The sequence below is a fragment of the Apostichopus japonicus genome, chromosome 3 (assembly GCF_037975245.1).
Source record: "Apostichopus japonicus isolate 1M-3 chromosome 3, ASM3797524v1, whole genome shotgun sequence".
In the NCBI taxonomy this organism is placed as follows: Eukaryota; Metazoa; Echinodermata; class Holothuroidea; order Aspidochirotida; family Stichopodidae; genus Apostichopus; species Apostichopus japonicus.
Window position 1 is genome coordinate 2,363,927 of NC_092563.1, and position 18,799 is coordinate 2,382,725.

Genomic DNA, 18,799 nt, shown 5'->3' on the forward strand with positions numbered 1-18,799 from the left:
ATTTCAGATCGTTTTAATTTATTTTTAATCTCAAATATTACAGATGAGAACGACGGTTGGGGAATGACTATTTGCATTGTAGAGTGAATACGGTTAAATTAGTCTCACAGGCCATCAGTTTAGCCCTAAATATGCTAGAAAAGGTCAAATCGTGGTCACTCGTGTTCACATTGACTGTTATATAGTAATCGCCAATGGCTTGGAGTTATTTGGAGGACCAGAATATAAGAAACTTACTTGTAGAAAAACATTTTGAATGTTAATTTTTTGAACAATACCGATGACCTTTTAACTACAAGAGTTTTTGACTGATTTGTGATTTCCTTCATATGGCAACACCTGATCGTAATTAACCTATCAAATACCATGTAAATACTATCATTTGGTATGAAATATTTAGGCCTACAGAGCAGTCTTCCTCTATACGATGAGCGAACGTCTCTGCGTGAAAACGTACGTTATACTGTCATGCGAGGACTGAACACTCTCAACAAAGGAGTCAAAATACTTAACCCAACAGTGATGTACGTATGTGTCCAACCACTGAATTTTGGTAGAGTTCCCCCCCCCCCCCATAAAGTAAAAATACGACAGTTAAACCAATTTAACCGCCAAAAAGTGTAAGCACTTCAACCAGGTGTATAAATGGGGACCTGTGAGAAACTGTCAGCTGGGCACTGTTTAGCTGCTGCCATGTGGAGGGATTGTCTCTATGTTTGACAGGTTATCATTGACCAGGGTAATATTGTGATGCGCATTGAGCACCGTTATCGGTCGGATATGTCTGCGCTTTTTAAATCCTCAATATTATTATTATTATTACGTTGGTCAAAAAATATTTTGGGGCCAAACTGTTATTTCAAAACGTTGGCTATTTACATTTGCGTGTCTGCAGTTTTGGGTAAAAGATTTGCCAAACTTTTCTTTGACCAAAAACAGATCCTTCTCGAAGTGTTAATTTACACCTTCACATTATATTTTAAATTATTTTTCGTTTCGTTTCGTTTCGTTTCTGTTCTGTTCTGTTCTGTTTTTTTTATTTTATTATTATTTCCTATTGATTGATTCACAATTCCCACCTCTCCTTAATCCCACCGGTGTTCTTAATCTTCATAAACTGCCGTTAAACCGATTTAACAATAACATTTAATGTTATGTGTGAAGTGTGGAAAATGTTACGTGTATTTTGAAAATTTTACGATGTTTCTTTAAGTATATTTGTTCAAAATTGTTCAAAATGATTTACTAATTAGTTAAAATATCAGTGGCATATTCAGAGGGAAGAGGAGGGGAGGGGGCATTGGTTTTGATTCAGTGATAACCCTTAAGTCCGTGCGTCTTACAGGAACTTGATTATCGTCTAAAAAAACCCATCTCCATTTGGATTTATATGGACATAAAATACAAACGTTTACCTATACACACATACTATTTCGTATTTCCAAATGTTTAACATGTAAATATATACGGGGCGGTGTAGCCACTGGAGGAAAGTTTGGCATAGACAGAATAAGATGTTCTGACTAAATCTTAAACAAAGTGGTACGTGTTTTCACCTGACCAGGCTGATTTCTGGGGTGCAGGATGTGCATTAAAGTACACTCTTAAAAGTTGTATTATTAATGAGTAAAACGTTCCAGAGAAAAACTATAAGCGGATTCAAAATTATCCATGTAAACTTCACTTACAATGATGTCAACGCCCTGAAGAAAACAACACGCGTGTCGTTCAGATCTCATTGTTATGCCGAAATGGGTAAATACCTGATAAGAATTTTTTTTTTTTCAATTTCTTGATTTGTTCTTTAAAATGGCCCGTGCAAGGAACTCAAAAGTAAACGACCTGGGTCTGCCTCCAAAATACTGTGAAATATCTCCAGGTTGCTCTATGGGACTTAAAGGAGCTAATTAATAAAATAAATTCCATATCATATAGTTAAACTATGACACTAAACAAAAGTTTCATTGTCTAACCCAACCTACCTTGTATACAAGAATCGGATCCTGGAAGTCGCCATCAATTACTCATACCCAGGGTATGACGACAATTTTTCCAGACTGTGAAACCGCATATACTAAATAGCGTTTGAAGGAATATATGCACAACAGTTACTTTAGTGAGAAGTAGAGAACGGTTATGTAAGTTTAATTATATAAAAAAAAAAGCTTAATATACACTGACCTTAAATGAATGTAAGATGAATAATCGGACAGCCCGTATAACTTCTGTGGTGGCAGCGAGTGAAGGATAGGTGTAATTATATTAACTCTAGAAAACATTGTCTTGCGAACACAGTAACGAGATCAAGTTTGATATGGTTCTCCATATATCCCCAGCGACGGATGGAACATTCCAAACGGTACACATTTTGTTGATTGGTGACTTCCCCGACGTTTCACCCATATCCGGGTTGAGCATGTCAACGTTGACTCACCCACACATGAATAGATACTGCCCTGCATACGCTGTACGTTCACAATAACGGCTATTTTACCTCGGCTAGGCTATTCTTGCGTGTGACAAAGGTCAGGGTCTATCGAAAGTTACAAGTGGTTGCGTTATGAGCGCAGCACCGAAAAGGGTATTTTTTATTCTTATTTTGAACTAAACGTTGGAAATACTCATCCAATTTGATGCAAAAAATTTCTTGGATATCGGAATAACGAAACTGTGTAATGAACGAGAAACTTAAAACCTTGGCATATGATGCCACTTTTAGAAATGGTGCTGGAAATGTTTGTTCGACCTATGGATGTACGTTGGCATAGAACGTCAGTGTGTCTTTGAATAGTGAATCGCGTCGACTGCAAAGTTCCATTCTGTTCCTTGGTATTTCCCTAGCAACTTATTCCAAAGTCTTTTTTTGTGTAATAGAACCTAAGGAAAAGAAATGAAAATGTCGGAGCATTTTGATCTGAGTACCGACGAACAGGTGTGGGTTGTGTTGCGAGTTCGGCAGGGACTGATGTCGATGGAAGATGCATTGGATTACGTTCGAAAACAGCACGAGCATGCAGATGAACCCCCGGGCACAGGGAACAACAACAGCATTCGATCAGTTCGTTCAAATTCAGAAGTCAGGAAAAGCACTACATTAAAACAACGCCATGTATCCAGTAAAGAAGTTAGTGAAGCTTCGAGCAATGAGAAAAGTTCACAATCACACTTACAGGTACGATGGCTTAAGTATGGGTATACATGTTTTGCCACCTAGGCCTAGGCTAGTGCGGGTTTGGCTAGGCGTACTCCCACATTAGTAGGCCTATCATGCTTGATAGCGCTGTCAGTAGCTTAGGCATACGTATATAGGCCTAGTGGCGTTTAATGCTAGGCTAGATAAGTAGCAGACTTGAGCTTCACGTTAGGCTAGGTAGGCGAGTTCGAGATTTACCAAACCTGCTGCAGTTTACCAGACATTTCTTCATGGACCAATGTGCACTGCTAAATGCATATAGGCCTAGGCCTACTTCGAAATGGAATTAAATTAGTGCAGTATCTTACTTAGCTCAGTACATTGCATAGAGATATCTCTGGATTTAAAAATACGAAGTGATTATTCGCAGGGCAGCCCGGCGAATAACGTACACAGACACCTTATTCGCAGGGCTGTGACGATTTTGAAAATAGGTTTATTATTAGGTTTTGCTATTGATACCAGTCAGTTTAGGGGCCTTGAAAAAGCCAACCTTTTGGGCCCAAATAGTCTTAGCCACTTCATAAGCTAAGTTTTGGAGCCCCAGCAGTTCAAGTTTAAAAGCTTATTTTAAGGGAGCTTATCTTGGGATTCCCCAAAAGCCGATATTGCCTGAAAGCCAATATGGTCAAAGGTGTGACACCCCCCCCCCACCTCCCACACCTTTACATGCAAATGAGCAGTCACTCTGCAAAAACAAAGGTGAAAATGATCGAGGGATGACATTTTCATGTTGGCGGTACTAATGCTAGACTGGTTCAATCTTAAAGCCCTAGGCTCCCAAAACCAATCCAACAGCATTAAGATAGGAATCCCAAAGGCCAATAAATTCCTCAAAATATAGAGGCTCCCAATTAAGACTCTCAAAAAGATAGCTGGTGCCCAAAAGCAAACTCGAATAGCCCCAAAAATTACTGAGCCCGTTAACCCAGTCTAGGGCTGCCCTGTGAATAAGGTGTATGTGTCTGGCTATTCGCAGGGCAGCCCTGCAAATAAGATGCTTGTGTCTGGCTATTCACAGGGCTGCCCTGCGAATAAGGTGTATGTGTCTGGCTATTCGCAGGGCTGCCCTGTGAATAAGATGCTGTTGTCCGGCTATTCGCAGGGCTGCCCTGTGAATAAGGTGTATGTGTCTGGCTATTCGCAGGGCTGCCCTGCGAATAAGCCCCACCTTAAAAATAAGCTATCCTAACAAGTTAGACTAGTCTGGACTCTGGCAGCTACAGCAGTGATATAAATGAGGGGCTTCAGTGGTACTGATAGGGAAGGGGGTAGTTTGATCACAGCCAGACAATACAGGGATGGAAATTCAATAACTGTCCACCATGAAGCTTGTGCAGACTTCTACTGATCCACAGTTTTTTTCTTTTTGCTCCATTCATGAAAGGAAATATACAGCCAGGCATCCTTGATCTACACAAGTGATTTTTGCAATTTGTTATAATTGTATTAGCCTAGAGATAAATTTCCACCAATATTACAGAGGCTGAACAGAACACAACAGTAGTATAAGCAAAAGCTCTACTAATGTTTCATTCTTTTGTCAGTGTTCTCAGCTTTTGCACATGGCTGAACAGCACTTTGGGAGATGCTCACTGCCATCTTTTCTTCCGATCTCAATAATTTCAAGATCTAGGCCTATAGTTCTACATAATGTACATTGATGTGGTATTAAAATCAACACCCAGGAGCCACAGAAAAGTATATAGGACTAGGCACAAGGCACTGTACATCAATTTCAGTGGAAGAAATCATGGCTGGTTAATATAGACCAGGATTTATTAGAGGGTCAGTTAGAAAACACTATATCTTTTGTTCTCATTGATGTTGCAAATTCCTCACTTCAAGTGAACCAGTCTGTTTGTTTACAATTGTTGTATTCACTGTTCTGTTTTATGCAAGATTTTGCAAGTTATCTTCCAAGGAATATTATACTAATTTATTGCTGTGCAGTACAAACAAGCAGACTTTAATTCGTTTTTCATATCCATGATATAGTCTATAGGTTTACCAAATTGAGTTCAAACTTGGGGTCGGAAAAGGTGTAGCCTACCATGACAACTTCTATTGTGATCTAGGGGTACAGAAGGTTCCTTTGTTACTGGAGGTCTGTGTGTGATGTACAACTTATGTTTTATGCTGCACTCACGTGCAAAATATGATATGTTTGTAACTTACCCCCATTGTACATAATGTATACATAAATCATGAAATGTGATAGTAATAACATTTTGAATAAATACAGCTGAGTTTTTTTTGTCTCCAGGGAACAAAATCCCTAATATACCAAAATATGTGAAGTTTTATAATGAGTTATGTATAAGTGGGTACAACTGAATTTTCCAATTGATTTCATTCTTTAGCAAACATATGTATAGTAATTTTTGCATGTAACATACATACACTTGTGTGTGTTTGGCATGATAATGACATCTATAAGCTACCTGTTCATTCAATCTCATGAAACACATTCATTGGGTATCCTTCGGGACTCCAGCAGCCCATGCCCCACTGTGGCCTAGGATATTTTTGACACCAATCATTGTCACATGTATGAGTGGTGTCTCCATAGGTGACAATTTCAACACCACTGAACACTGGTCCCACTCACCTTTATTACCACTTTCCCAGATCCTTGTTTAGTGCATACAGTCTTTCACTCAAAGGGAAAGTGTTTCTAAAATGTTGGTAGAAATATTACTTCCCTCTGTGCATGAATGGCTTAAAAGAACAGCTTATTATTTGTAATTTGTGTGGTTACTATACCACATGGAGTTAATAAATTTCTTTCTCTGTTGGTAGAGGGAAAGGGGAGGGGTGGGTGGTGGGGGAATTGTTCATATGTAAAACCATTCCTCAAAGTGTAGTTTATATTTGATGCACAACTGATTGTGTGTTAGCGCTTATCACAGATTTGCAGTTTTCTGAAAGAAATCAAGTAAATTATAAATACCCCCAAGAAAATGATGCACAGGTGGACAACAGTGCAATGATCTGTAATCAGTCGTCCCAAACAGTGTTAGAAAAATCTATCTAGATGAATGTTCAGTTTTTCAACTTGGAACTTCATTGCTACATGTATCTTTCATGTCATATTCATGTATTGTATGGAAATTTAGTTTAATTTCATTCTTTCAGAACTTAGAAAGGAGTAAAGTTGGTGTGTCAAACACTGCACATTAGAATTAAGTATTCAGTCATCACTTTATTCAGTGATGGACTTTGGACTGATTGCAGAAAAAATTACAGGAAGTACGTTTGTACTAATATGTCCCTTTTGCAGGTCCATATAATTTGTTACCGGTATAGTTTATGACAGCCATGCCGTAAAAGTGCAGTCAACACCACATCAGTTAATTATTGCTCGAAGGCCACAGGGATTCCTGTTCTAACTTTCTTGACAGCTAAAACAGGATGCATTTGATGGATTAACCTAGCAGCGAATAAATTTAGAACAGTTCCCACCCGCTATCTAGGTTCTACAACCCATTGTATTAGTTTTGGATGTCTATAGTGTATATATATGCATTCAGTTATCTGTGTTAATTATAAAAGGGGACTATATATAGTGACACAAAAACTTGCTAGATATGCTAAAATGGCATCCGTAAAGTTAAAAATATTTCTACAACCTTGAAATCAGAACAGATCATGAACTGAACCAGCTGTACATACATGTACATGTGTATTCATGTAAATTCTCATGCTCACTGTCTGACAAAATTTACCATATTTAACGTTGAAACTGAGCTGATATATTATGGGAATTTATATGGGAAATTAAATCATATTTATGTATTTAGGTCTACATTCAGTTTATACTTTATACATATATACCTACCAACCAGTTCTGCAAGCTTTTAACTGAAAAAACTAGTAACATAAGTTGGACTCTGCAGTCAACAGAAGTTTGTCACATTTGACACAAATGTTTGTGTTACAAACGTAATGTTCAGTGTAAATGTATTATTTCACCTTTTGAAGTTTATTTACCTCTCTACCTTGTTGAAAAGTTAAACCTTTAAATAGCTGTAGACTAAAACTTTAGTCAGACCATAATAAATCAATCAATATTTTTTTTTAAAGAACAGGAAAATTCAATTTTAACTTCCATTTACATGACACAGTATTTTAATACTCAATTTTATGTAAACTTGGATTGTCACTGAATATAAATGTAAACATGCTGCAGAAATCTTGTTCTTTGTGACATTTGAGACAATAGTACTCTGCGTTAATAACAGCACTGGGTATCACACTGTTAATGGTTTCTTGTCTTTTCATTAGGTAAACAAGCCTCAATTTCCTGTTTGTTGATCTAGAGCATTGGGTCCAATAGCAAGCATAATGTGTAATATTAGTGTGTCAATCTTTCAAAATCAATTCATCTTCTTTTAGTGTTGAGCATGCACCTAAGTCTGCAGGCATGCCTGATCCGCAATGCCAGTGCGGTTTATTAGAGCTATAAGAGAGGTTTGGTTCGCTTGATTTCTACAAACAAGAAAGCATTATTACAACACCATCCATGTAAATTATAACATTAGTTGTTAGGGAGTTCCAAGTGTGAAACTTACAAGGTTAAGTACTGTCTGACAGGAGCTACATACTGTTTACTACAATTACTTGTTTCCCTTCTGAAATGTTCATTTGATAGTAATGGGCTGCAAATCAATTACCTGTGGCACAAATTTGCATGTTAAAATCACCCAAAGTGTTAAGAGTTATCAGTTAACATAGCTGCCAAAGGTAAATCCTGTGGAGTGGACATCCTTGTGTATACACTGCACTGTTATGGTGCCTTAAGTCCATCACACTGAAAAATTTTCTCTCGCGTCAGCTCATTGCTGCACTGGGAAAGAGCGAAAGGAATTGATATGTAAGGTTCAATTTCTTATGCTTCCTGTGTGCGGTGTTCAAACCATATACAAGAATCTACAAGCAGTGATGCAATGAGGGGCTTGTAAAAGTAGTTTTTGAAGGAAGTTTAACGGATCATTTAGTCCCCTACATCCGTCTCATCTGCAACTGGTAGGCTTTACAAGGAATACTTCACCCTTGTCCTTAATTACTCAGTCGACAAGGGTGGGGGAGAGGGGGGAGGGTAAGGGAGTTTTTGAAGTACCTTTGATCTGTTGTTTGAGTTTTAATACAGAGCTTTATAGTTTGGGTTGTGAAGATTATAAGTTATAGAGTAATATATATTGATTTCTTTCCAAGCCTTATTTATAGAAGAGGAATAAAAACACTTGCCAAAGTGAACTTTAATTGTGGTCAGACTCAGTTGCCAAGGTCATAAGCCTTACTGCATCTAAGAGCCCCTCTCAGATTGTATTATTGTTAATCACTTTGTATATGCTGACCAAGATTTGGTTGCCAGCTCTGTTTCCTGATTGTTAAACCCCTGCATCCTTTTATGCAGTGCAAAAGCACAACCGTTCTGTTGAACATTGTACAATGTTTAGGCCTTAAAGGTGGTGTCCTCAGATGTTGTCATCCTGATTGTTAAACCCAGCATCCTTTTATGCAGTGCAAAAGCACAACCATTCTGTTGAAAATTGTCCAATGTTTAGGCCTTAAAGGTGGTGTCCTCAGATGTTGTCATCCTGATTGTTAAACCCAGCATCCTTTTATGCAGTGCAAATGCATAACCGTTCTGTTGAACATTGTACAATGTTTAGGCATTAAAGGTGGTGTGTTCTCATTCTGACATGTGGTGTTTGATAATGGTGTTCTGGTCTTCAAATCAGTTATTCTGTTTAAAAGGAACTCGCTGATCAAATTTATACTTTTTTTTTTTTTAAATCTACTCGTTGCATAATTCCAGCTGTACGTTGGTTAACTAGTTTGTCTGAAATTCATGCTATTTCGTCAAAGTAAATTAATGTTTAATGTTCTTCTTGAACCATATTTTGTATTTTGGTCAATTTAACGACGTTGTTGGATTGAAATTTGTCGAATAAGAAATAGTTCCTTACAAATTATTGCGATATTGTTGAAAATCCTGTTGTCTTTCTTAATTGCTCTGTTAATTGTATCTTCCATTATAATTCAGTGTTAATGCTGAGAATCTTGTTGTATAGTGAAGTTAACATTGTGGTTGAAAATTTAGTCTATATTGACTATACTGCGTTGCTCATTATAGCTTATACGTGTCCATGCCATGAATTTTTGCATCTGGCCAGGAAAGTGTACGTACAGACTTAGTGGCAAATTAGCCTTTTTTTAAAATTTGTGTAGAGCCATGCCCTTTTGGCATAGCTGGCCTGCGTTAGAATCTAACACCACCGGAACTGGTCAAACCCTTCCGTTCAGATTGGGTGACCCTTCAGGCATGGGGTAGCCTTGAAATCCATTGTTCTGAGACACTACGTTAATTTGACTAGTTATAACAACACCTTCAAGATTTCTATTTACCTTTTAGCTACGTTTTTGTCTGCTATTGCAGCAGTTGAAGTTGTTTCTTTGATAGCTTTATGAGAGCGCGCTAGTAGGGTGTCAGAGAACACGCTAGCAGATTTAATACACATGGACTAGAAAACAAAACCATCTATCTAATTCCATTCTTGTCGTCATCGGCAGAGACCCTGAGCTTCCATCATCCCACCCCCCAGGAATGTCACCACCGAACATCCTTTCCCCCGGCGTAACATTTGTTTACATATTGTAGTTGAGTTAACGTTTGTTACTATAAGTTTATAACTTATTTGCAGAAAAATTAGGACATATCAGGAGCAACGACATAATTAGAAAAACAACAACAAAAATAGATAAAAGACAGAATGGTTGCCCATTTGGCATTCCATACCCGTTACTCATTGCCGTCAAGCTACAGTTTCATTAGATTTCATGTTATGGAGGCCACTTAACAAGCTGCCAAAATTATTTTCATTTTGCTTGAACCAGCCTTGAAGCATTAAATATCCATTATTCATTGAGATGTTAGTAATGAATATTTACATGGGCGACCTATTACTGGTAGGTCAAGGGTAACAACAACTGTTTCTGGCAATATGACATTTCCTTTTGTTGTTCTTTAATTGTCGTTAATGGTCCAGTGTTTTATCTTTTTCCTGGCATGAATCCAACCGATGACAGTGTACAGTACCTTGCTGATGTGGTTGTTTTCCTGCACAAAAAACCTTTTTTTGTTTTTTTTTCTGGAGTGGAGTGAACTGCATTGAAAATCTCTAGAATAATGCAAAGTATGTCATAAAAAAGGTCCAGCAATGTTTTGATAGAGGGCCATGTCTATAGCTAAATTAAAATCTTTGATCATAGGACATAAGATAAGTTTATTTAACAAAACCAAAGAGAAGGTGGGTCTGGTTTGTAATATCCCTTTAGAGATTTACCAGCTCTGTTTTCATTGGTTAAATTTGCATACATGATTAGATCATCATTATTAAAGGTCTTCAGTATTGGTTGCAGATTTTAAGCATCAGCTAAAAATTGCTCAAAGTTCTCAAACTTACCTTTCCATTAGGCTCCGAATCACCATTTTATTTTCAGACATAAGAGGAGGGGTTCAATTAGACATTAACATACATACGTTCTCAATAATGCAAAATGCTTTGAGGGATGACCTTTGAACCGATACTTTGTGATGATAATGAATATTTTCAAACTTTGTAAACAAAGGTGAGGACAGTGGATATAAACACTGGAATAAAACCCATCATAACACTTTATAACATCTTGAAACTGTTTTACTTGATAAACAAGCCTTAAAAGAATACTTCAGGCAGAAGTCTAGATTTGATAATTCTTTGTTCAAGAAAGAAGAACAACTTGAGTGTTAAATGTTTCTATGTCTTTTCTTGTTTTCAAGAAATTCACCTTTAAAATGTGATTAACCTCTGGACTGCTCCTTTAAGGCTAAATTGCAAATGATGACAAAGTTGTGTTGCATTGTAAATATGTTCTTTGGGGAATTAAAAAATATTAAGATTGCCTATATTGTGTTAAACATCTGAAGAACTGACCTAACGGTCTGAGTCAGACTGTGTGTTAGACTTCATAGTAGTTATCCAGTCAGTTGAATTCATGTCCCTTTAAATATAAGGGTAAATGTCATTTCTGAAAATTAAAGCGTAGACTGGCGGCAGTGATGTTCGATGATCTCCAATATATAAAAATGACATTTCTGTATAGTAATCCTTTAATATAAATTACTACAAGATAGACACATGATTCTAAGGCTGTATTGCTCCATGCATCCCTCGCTACCATTTGTAAAAACATCAGGTTGCAGTTTTGTGCAGAAAGCTGTGTGAGGAAAAAGTAGATCAATGTATTTCTGTTCTTAAACCTGTCTAGCACTTGAACTAAATTGTTAAGAATGTGTCAGCAAAGGTTACTTCTTTGAAGCGTGAAGTCATCTTTACACTAAAATAGTTTGCAACTCCACATCATTATTGCATTTATTTCATTTGCGGAATAAATTAATTGCTTGTCCAATTTAAGTAGTTATGTTTTCCTTTGAAAATTGGCAGGAAAGCCTTTGGTAGCTGGGACCCTGATACAGGATGGGGAGGGGGGGGCTGTGGTGGTTGTCCCGAGAGTCATTCCGATGAAAATTATCGGGGGGGGGATGGTTGCCCCTCCCAAATGTGGAGATTCTAGGTAACTCCGTTAATCTACAAAGTAAAGACCCTTTTCTTAGCCATATCACTTCACATGCAGTTTTTCCTCTGTGTGGTTGTCTGTCTGTCAGTCATTCTGTTTGTTGGTTCCGTCATATACAGTGATCCCAGTACCTGATTCCCTTGCAATTGCTATTTACATTTAAGAAAAACGTGATTGTTTTACACAATATTTTATAAGAGTTTCTCGCATTAGGAAACTCAGATATTGTTCTGTAGCTGTTACTATTGCAGTGATATATTTATGTAAGGTGTTCATAGTAGGTATCATCTTTTCTTGTGGGTTTTATTAATGAAGGTTTTACTGTCTGTTTCCTTCCTACTGTGACCCTACTTCCTTCAGTTGCATCGGTTGTCCAGGCAACACAAATGTAGGAAGCTTTTAACCTTCAATTTTAGGATCTGTTGAGAAGATCAAAAAAGTAGGAAGCCATTTGTACTCGTGTTTTTGTCAATTCTGCGAATTACAGTCAATAATTACATCCCACCAAAGGAAGCTTATTATTATTATCAATGTACCACAAATATAATCTTCTCTGGGCCAACGTTTGTCAGCTGGTTTGTACTCTCCTATTGTCTTTGAAGTTTGATGTACTGACTACACATATTGGCTATATACAGTCATATTATTATGAACTTTATTTCCAATTAGGCTATGCAACATGCAACATTAAATGAGTTATATGTACGGTGGATGGAAAATGGGAAGATGGATTGGGGGGGGATTGGGGGGGTGGAGTGTCATGGGTTAAGGCAGGGGGAAGCTGTAGAAGTATTATTAAGCACTCATACCTAAGTTAATATCTATCCAACAAATGCCTTATTTATTTTTTAAAAATTTTGAGTTATATCTAAGGTCAGCTGGTCATGGAAGGGGAAATTAGTTGTTTAAAGGCATTGAAGACTCGCCCCAAACCGCGTGCCGCCATTAGTAAAAAAATTAACCTTCTGTTGCTTGCAAGTGACGTTTTGTTTGTGTCACTACAAAATGCAGACAGTACAGTAATGAAATGTGATACCTTGTTATCTTTAGCTGGACCTGAGATGTCCATCGCTGTATCGTTTATACACTGTGCTGTGGGTATTGACCTGCAGCTGTATGTACTGACTGTACACTAGTGTCTAATTACCGATGGTAGCAAGCTGTGTGTATATTTTCTGGGATCGATAGTGGGTGTCTAACACTTCTGTTACACCTCATTCGAAACTAGGTCAGATTACCGGCATTAGAGTTTCTTTTTGCGTGAGTCTTCACACCGTTTAAGGTTGAGATACAGTAAAGGCACACCCATTGGTGCTAATCCTAGATCAGATTTCTTCTCCTGAAATATAAGTTTCATAGCTCAGCTGTGATGTGTATTCAGTAAAACAGATAGAAAATGTACAACGGTATGCACCACTTGCACTACGCCAAAGCGAATACACATGCTAGTATGGATTGCACATATACATGTATTATACATGTGTACTAACTATAGTACCTAACCTATAGTGTATATTATGGTATTTTATCAATGTTATAATCTTGCATAATATACTTCGGTGATCTAGATCAAAGATAAGCTGATTTCCAGATCTATACCAAACCTTTACGATTTGACAATAAGTGTGTTATAACTGTACTATACACATGTTTAAAAGACAAACAACCAAAATTCAGGGATAAGAGAATGCTTGATCAGGCTCGCAGTTCACCCAGTAATTTTGCTAAAGCTTGTTCCCTGTCATATTTGTAGAAATAAACACCTCTTGAAAAACATTCAATATTTTCTTTCATTTTCAAACACCTGTATATATATAGGTATATATATATATATATATATACACAGGTGCATATAATGCGGTCATCATTGTCACGACTGACCAGTGGACTGTAAAATATTAAGCGAGATTAACAGCTGTTTTGTTGATGGAGCAGATCAACATGATGCTTCAACTGGTTTTGCTGTTTCCTTTCCTTCTCCCTTTCAGCTATTAATAGGATTGATTTCTCTCGACAGGAAAATCTGAGTAATGAAGGCTACATCCTCCATACATTAGAGCTTGTTAAACTTGTTAGAATATCCTTAAGATATTCATATCCTTGTTGTTTCCAATACATATGTATAGGAAGGCCTAGCCATTGGATAACTTCAGAGAGACTCTAGGCTATAGTATTACATTCATGCAAAATGTTGAAGGTGAAGGAAGCAAAAAGGCAAAAAAAAATTGTATCATAAATTTGTAGAATTTTGGCAGTATTGCTTCCTCGTTACTTCACTTGTCTCCTTTTGTTTTTTGCTTGAAATAATTCTCGCTTTCTTTATGTTCACTTGTTTTTTGGGTCAATTTTGTTGACATATCTACTGTGAAAGGATGGCCAAGCACAATTTATTTACTTGAAATTATTTAAATTACAGCACTCAGTGCTTATTATTATAGCTTCTGCACAAAATTTGGATTACCTACACTAGCGAAGTTATTTTTACAAAGTTCTAAATCCTTTTGTAAACTGCTGTTTCAAATTCTAAAGAAATTATCACTGCCCAATCTATATGTAAGAATATTAATAATCACAGTTTCAGTGAGGGACTATTTGCACTGATCAGGAAGGGTAGATGAGGCTCAAAGGTTAGATCATAGTTGATGCCTCATAATTTTAATCCCTGGAGCATATTCATAGTCCTGACACACTCTTTCCCTCTGATGATTTAGAATGATCAGACATGGTTGCTACCAGAGGCATTCAGAAATATTGTTTTCATAACTATGTAGGTCTTCTTGCCTTCAGCTATCACCTTCCGACAGTTGACAATGAAAACCTTAAATTAAAAATTACGTTAATGAATTATTTATAAATTTATGTTTATACCTCTTGTATCCTTTTTTGTTTATTTCTCCAGTCACCAACAGCCAATAGGAATCGTTTTAACAGTCTCTTCAAGCCATTTGTGAAACATAAATCAGAGGACGACATCAATTCCAACAACGTGACCGAAAACGGACGTCCCCGTTCAGTGTTTGCCTCCCTCTCTACGGAATCCCGTGCCGAGAAGAAGGCCGAATTGTTAGATTTGATGGTGGCGCAGGGGAAAATTACGAAAGACGACCGTCTAGATCTTCTTAAAAAGTACGGAACGGCCGAAAATTACAGGGCAGGGGACACTCAGCGAAAGATACTCGCGTTTCTGGTAAAAGTAAGTAAATAAAAGTTCTGGCAAACCATGAATGGTCATGACGAAGGGTAACTTGAATAAAAGAAGAGAGAGTAAAGTTTTCAGAGCTGAATAAAAAAAAAATTCATCCACTTACTAATTATATTTATTGGATGAAAGATCTTTGAAAGAGCTTGTCCATAAAAGTGGGTAAATAGAAGTATATATATTATAGACAAAACGCACAGTGTTTGGAAATACGGCAAAATACAGACTATTTAAAGTCAGTTGTGCCAATTAACGTATGGTTAGGGATAAACAAAGCAAGATAAATTAGGTCTGTAGACATTGGTTGGCAGAATCAGGCCATTGGTCATAGGATGAAAACTCAGCTGGGTTTCAATTAATTACGTGGGAACTCCACGAAATGTGAATGGTAAATGTGGGTTTTGTATGGAGAGGTGCATGTGGAGATGTGTCCTGTCTGAATAAAGATGAATGACTAATGGATGATTTGATATTACATTTTTGTATGATATCTTGGTGTGGTAGGAATGGAAGCGACCAGAACATGCAGTACCAGAAAAAAAGAAATAATGGGAAATTAATGTGACAGGTTCAAAGCCATTTTTAACCTACAGTGTCTGCGATATGTGATTCCCTCATTGAAGTATATCGAAGAGTTTCAGACCTGTGCTGACAAAACCATAAGATCTTTTGGTGTAAAATAGTTCTCGCAATTTTCAACCAAATGATTCATATTTCAGTTTAATGTATTAACAATTTGCGACAAAAGAAAATGAAAACAAAATCTAATTAATGAGGAATTCAGCAGTGTAAAATTTGGTAAAATTTATGACAAAATGATTATCCTCCAATTGATGTCTTTAATGAAAATGAATTTCAAGGATTCAAATATTTTTTAACAAAGTGATGAATAACACTCAGAAAGTCATCGTTTCAACAATTTGCAGCAGAAATGATAAATTGATGATTTAATTTATCTTGCCAATTCAACATTTTAATGATGAATTACGCTCAAAAGTCATCAATTCAAGACGTTTTAGCAAAATGATAAAATTATCAGTTAGAACTAATATCATCAGTTTAACATTTTGTAACAAAATGATAGTGTAAGACTAGTTTGTATCAGAATGTTGTCATTTCAACATTATGCGACAAAGTCATTGGTAATTAATTACAATCATATTAGAATGTAAAAATTTCAACATATTTGCAGCAATATAATGAATTACAGCAAACTTGCAGAGAGAGGTCTTACATTTTTGAATGCACGTTAATGTGCAGGTCCTTATTGAACACTCCTCAATATAAGGACCAAGGTAAGGGGGGGGGGGGAGAGGAGTTGAAAGGGTGAATGGAGGAGGTAAGGTCTTCCAATAATTTTCATTAAGGTGCATCATTTTCAAGATGTACATTGGTCGGACTCCTGCCCGCCATCTTCCCCCCCCAACCCCCCCCCCCCCACTTTCATTCAAATTTGAAAAATCTTCACTGCAAGGGATCCCCCTAGATCCATGCTTGTCATTGAAGATGAAAATGTGAAGGGTACTCAATAAAAAAGAAACTGCATCCTTACAATATTTTGTAAAAGAGTTCATATTGGATTTCAATTTAACTGCAAAATCGTTTATTGATAGTCTCGGCCTATATTTTGGGGAAATTCACCTGACTTTTGGCTGAACTATCACTTGTAATGTATTTTGAAGCTGTGGTCATAATAACACTTGCCAATTTTTCATATAATTTGGTCATAATCGGTCAAAGACAATAGTATTTTGTTGGCTGAGTTTGTGACGGATTTGATTTTTGTTATTTTTTATTTACAAATAGGTAACTAAGTATTAAACATATAAAGTAGGGTGTAATGACCAGTAATGTTGACAAGGACAGTAAAATGTGGATTATTTGGAAAGGTTGGATCAGAGGTTGTCCAGATAAATCATGTTAGTGGATAATCAAGCTCCCTTATAGATACTAGTACCCCATATATAGGTTAATTTACTGTAACTGTGCAAAAAAGATTACATCAACATAGCATGATAAATATGCCCTATTAGACAAATTTTTGTTAGTGGATGCATCAGATCTGAATGACAGATATGTTTCGGGGGCTCCAACACTTAGGGGGAGACATAGGGGCCATCTCCCCCCCCCCCCAATAATGTTCACAGCAATTATTTTCATGGTGGCTTGGTGATGCCACTTGGTCTGAATTCTGGCCAATGCCCCTCGTCCCTCCCCACCCCCGCTCCCAATTATAAACCTGTGTGCTACTTGCAGCACTTTACTTGTTATAATTGCATTATTGCAAATGAATATTGAGTTGTCTCCTTTTTTGCCAGACCAGCAAGATATCCATCGATGATGCCGTACATTACTCTCGGCTGTTAGGAATTGTCGGCTCAGCAGAGACAGAGGCGAGAACAATTGCTGAGATAAACAATGCATTTCAAGTAAAAAGAATCTACAACTTTGGTGTTTACAAGTACTACAGGCACAGGGCCTCTCAAAGGAGAATCTTACAGGTACAGTTTACCAGCTGGGGGAAATAATTTCGTGTTAACATTTTGTGTACATACATTTTTGATTAAAAAAAGGAAAAAAGCTGTTTTATCAGTAAAGACAATTGGGCTTTTCTCAAAAGCCTGTTTAGTAACTGATGTGGGTTGTAATTTGAGAAAAGTACCTGTGAGAGTGGGATTTTAGGCAGTAGGTTTTCTCTGGAACCTCTTGGCAAATGGCTAAAATTGTCAAATTCTAGGCCTGCTATCTCACTTGCTCCTATAGTGTATATAAGGCAGATGAGGTGTGTTTAATAATGTTATGTACAAGTTGAGAGATTCTCATTTATCAGGGGATTAAGGATCATAGGATGTCAATGTTTGCTTCCTCCTAGTGTACTTATGGCTGATGCTAGTTGATGTATTGTACTAGTTGATAGGTTCCCTTTTATAAGCCCTGGGAGTCAGTAGGATGTCAATGTTTGCTTCCTCATAGTTTATATATGGCAGTTGAGGTTGATGTAATGTACAAGTTGAGATGTTCCCCTTTATCTGGGGACTAGCGCTAGGTGGAACATGCACTTTTGATATGTGTATCCTGTGAGGGTAAGAGGACAAGGAGTCGAATAAAATGGTTATTGATTTTCATCGTGCAGAAGCATTTTGAATGACAGCATCCACTTCTCTGAGACAACTCATTTTTTAATTAAACCATCAATGTAGGAAGTGTATATAAGTACAACCACAAGTTAAGCACCATTGCCTGTAGACTCCTAAACCAGTGAATTAATGGAGGTTTATTGCACAATTCCTTTAAATGGCAGGGAAATACTTTGGAGGGAGGGTGGAAACCTTCAAAGTAAAGAACTCTTTGAAAACCAAACTTTTAACAAAGCGTGAGCACCACACTTTCAACACTTTGGGCTGATGATGATGCTTAATTACACTCCAATGTTTCTACTTTCCACAGATTGACTTTCAGTCTGATCAAATCTGTAACATACAGAAGGGCAACCTCAACAGGAAATTTGACTTTGGCTCCGTGAACGACTACGAAAGCGAGGTATGTAACGAAAAGAACAAAATACATGCTAATTGTACTGTATCTTCTTGGTTTTTAGCTACATCAGAATGACAAAACTGCTAGAAGAGTCTCTCTTTTTGGTTTTGGAAATGAAAAACAGTAGTTTAATAACTGTTGATAGAAAAAGAAAATTGTATTGCATTGAATTGCTGTTTTCAAATATCTATAACATCTTTTGAATCTTTGATTTCTGAGAATCAAGTTCACTGTCAGCAGAACAG

At 37.0% G+C, this 18,799-nt stretch overlaps 1 protein-coding gene across 2 annotated transcripts in view; it reads left to right on the forward strand.

The window, feature by feature from the left end:
* The first annotated feature begins 2,457 nt into the window (after positions 1 to 2,457).
* The window catches only part of LOC139959860 (uncharacterized), a 49,560-nt gene continuing 33,218 nt past the window's right edge, over positions 2,458 to 18,799 (forward strand). The window contains exons 1-4 of one of the 2 annotated variants that reach the window (XM_071957765.1): positions 2,458 to 3,172; positions 14,718 to 15,011; positions 17,336 to 17,518; positions 18,465 to 18,557. In XM_071957765.1, coding sequence (XP_071813866.1) covers positions 2,891 to 3,172; positions 14,718 to 15,011; positions 17,336 to 17,518; positions 18,465 to 18,557 — 852 coding nt within the window. In that variant the 5' untranslated portion in view covers positions 2,458 to 2,890. The remainder of the gene's footprint in view (positions 3,173 to 14,717; positions 15,012 to 17,335; positions 17,519 to 18,464; positions 18,558 to 18,799) is intronic. The other variant, XM_071957773.1, reaches the window with a different exon arrangement.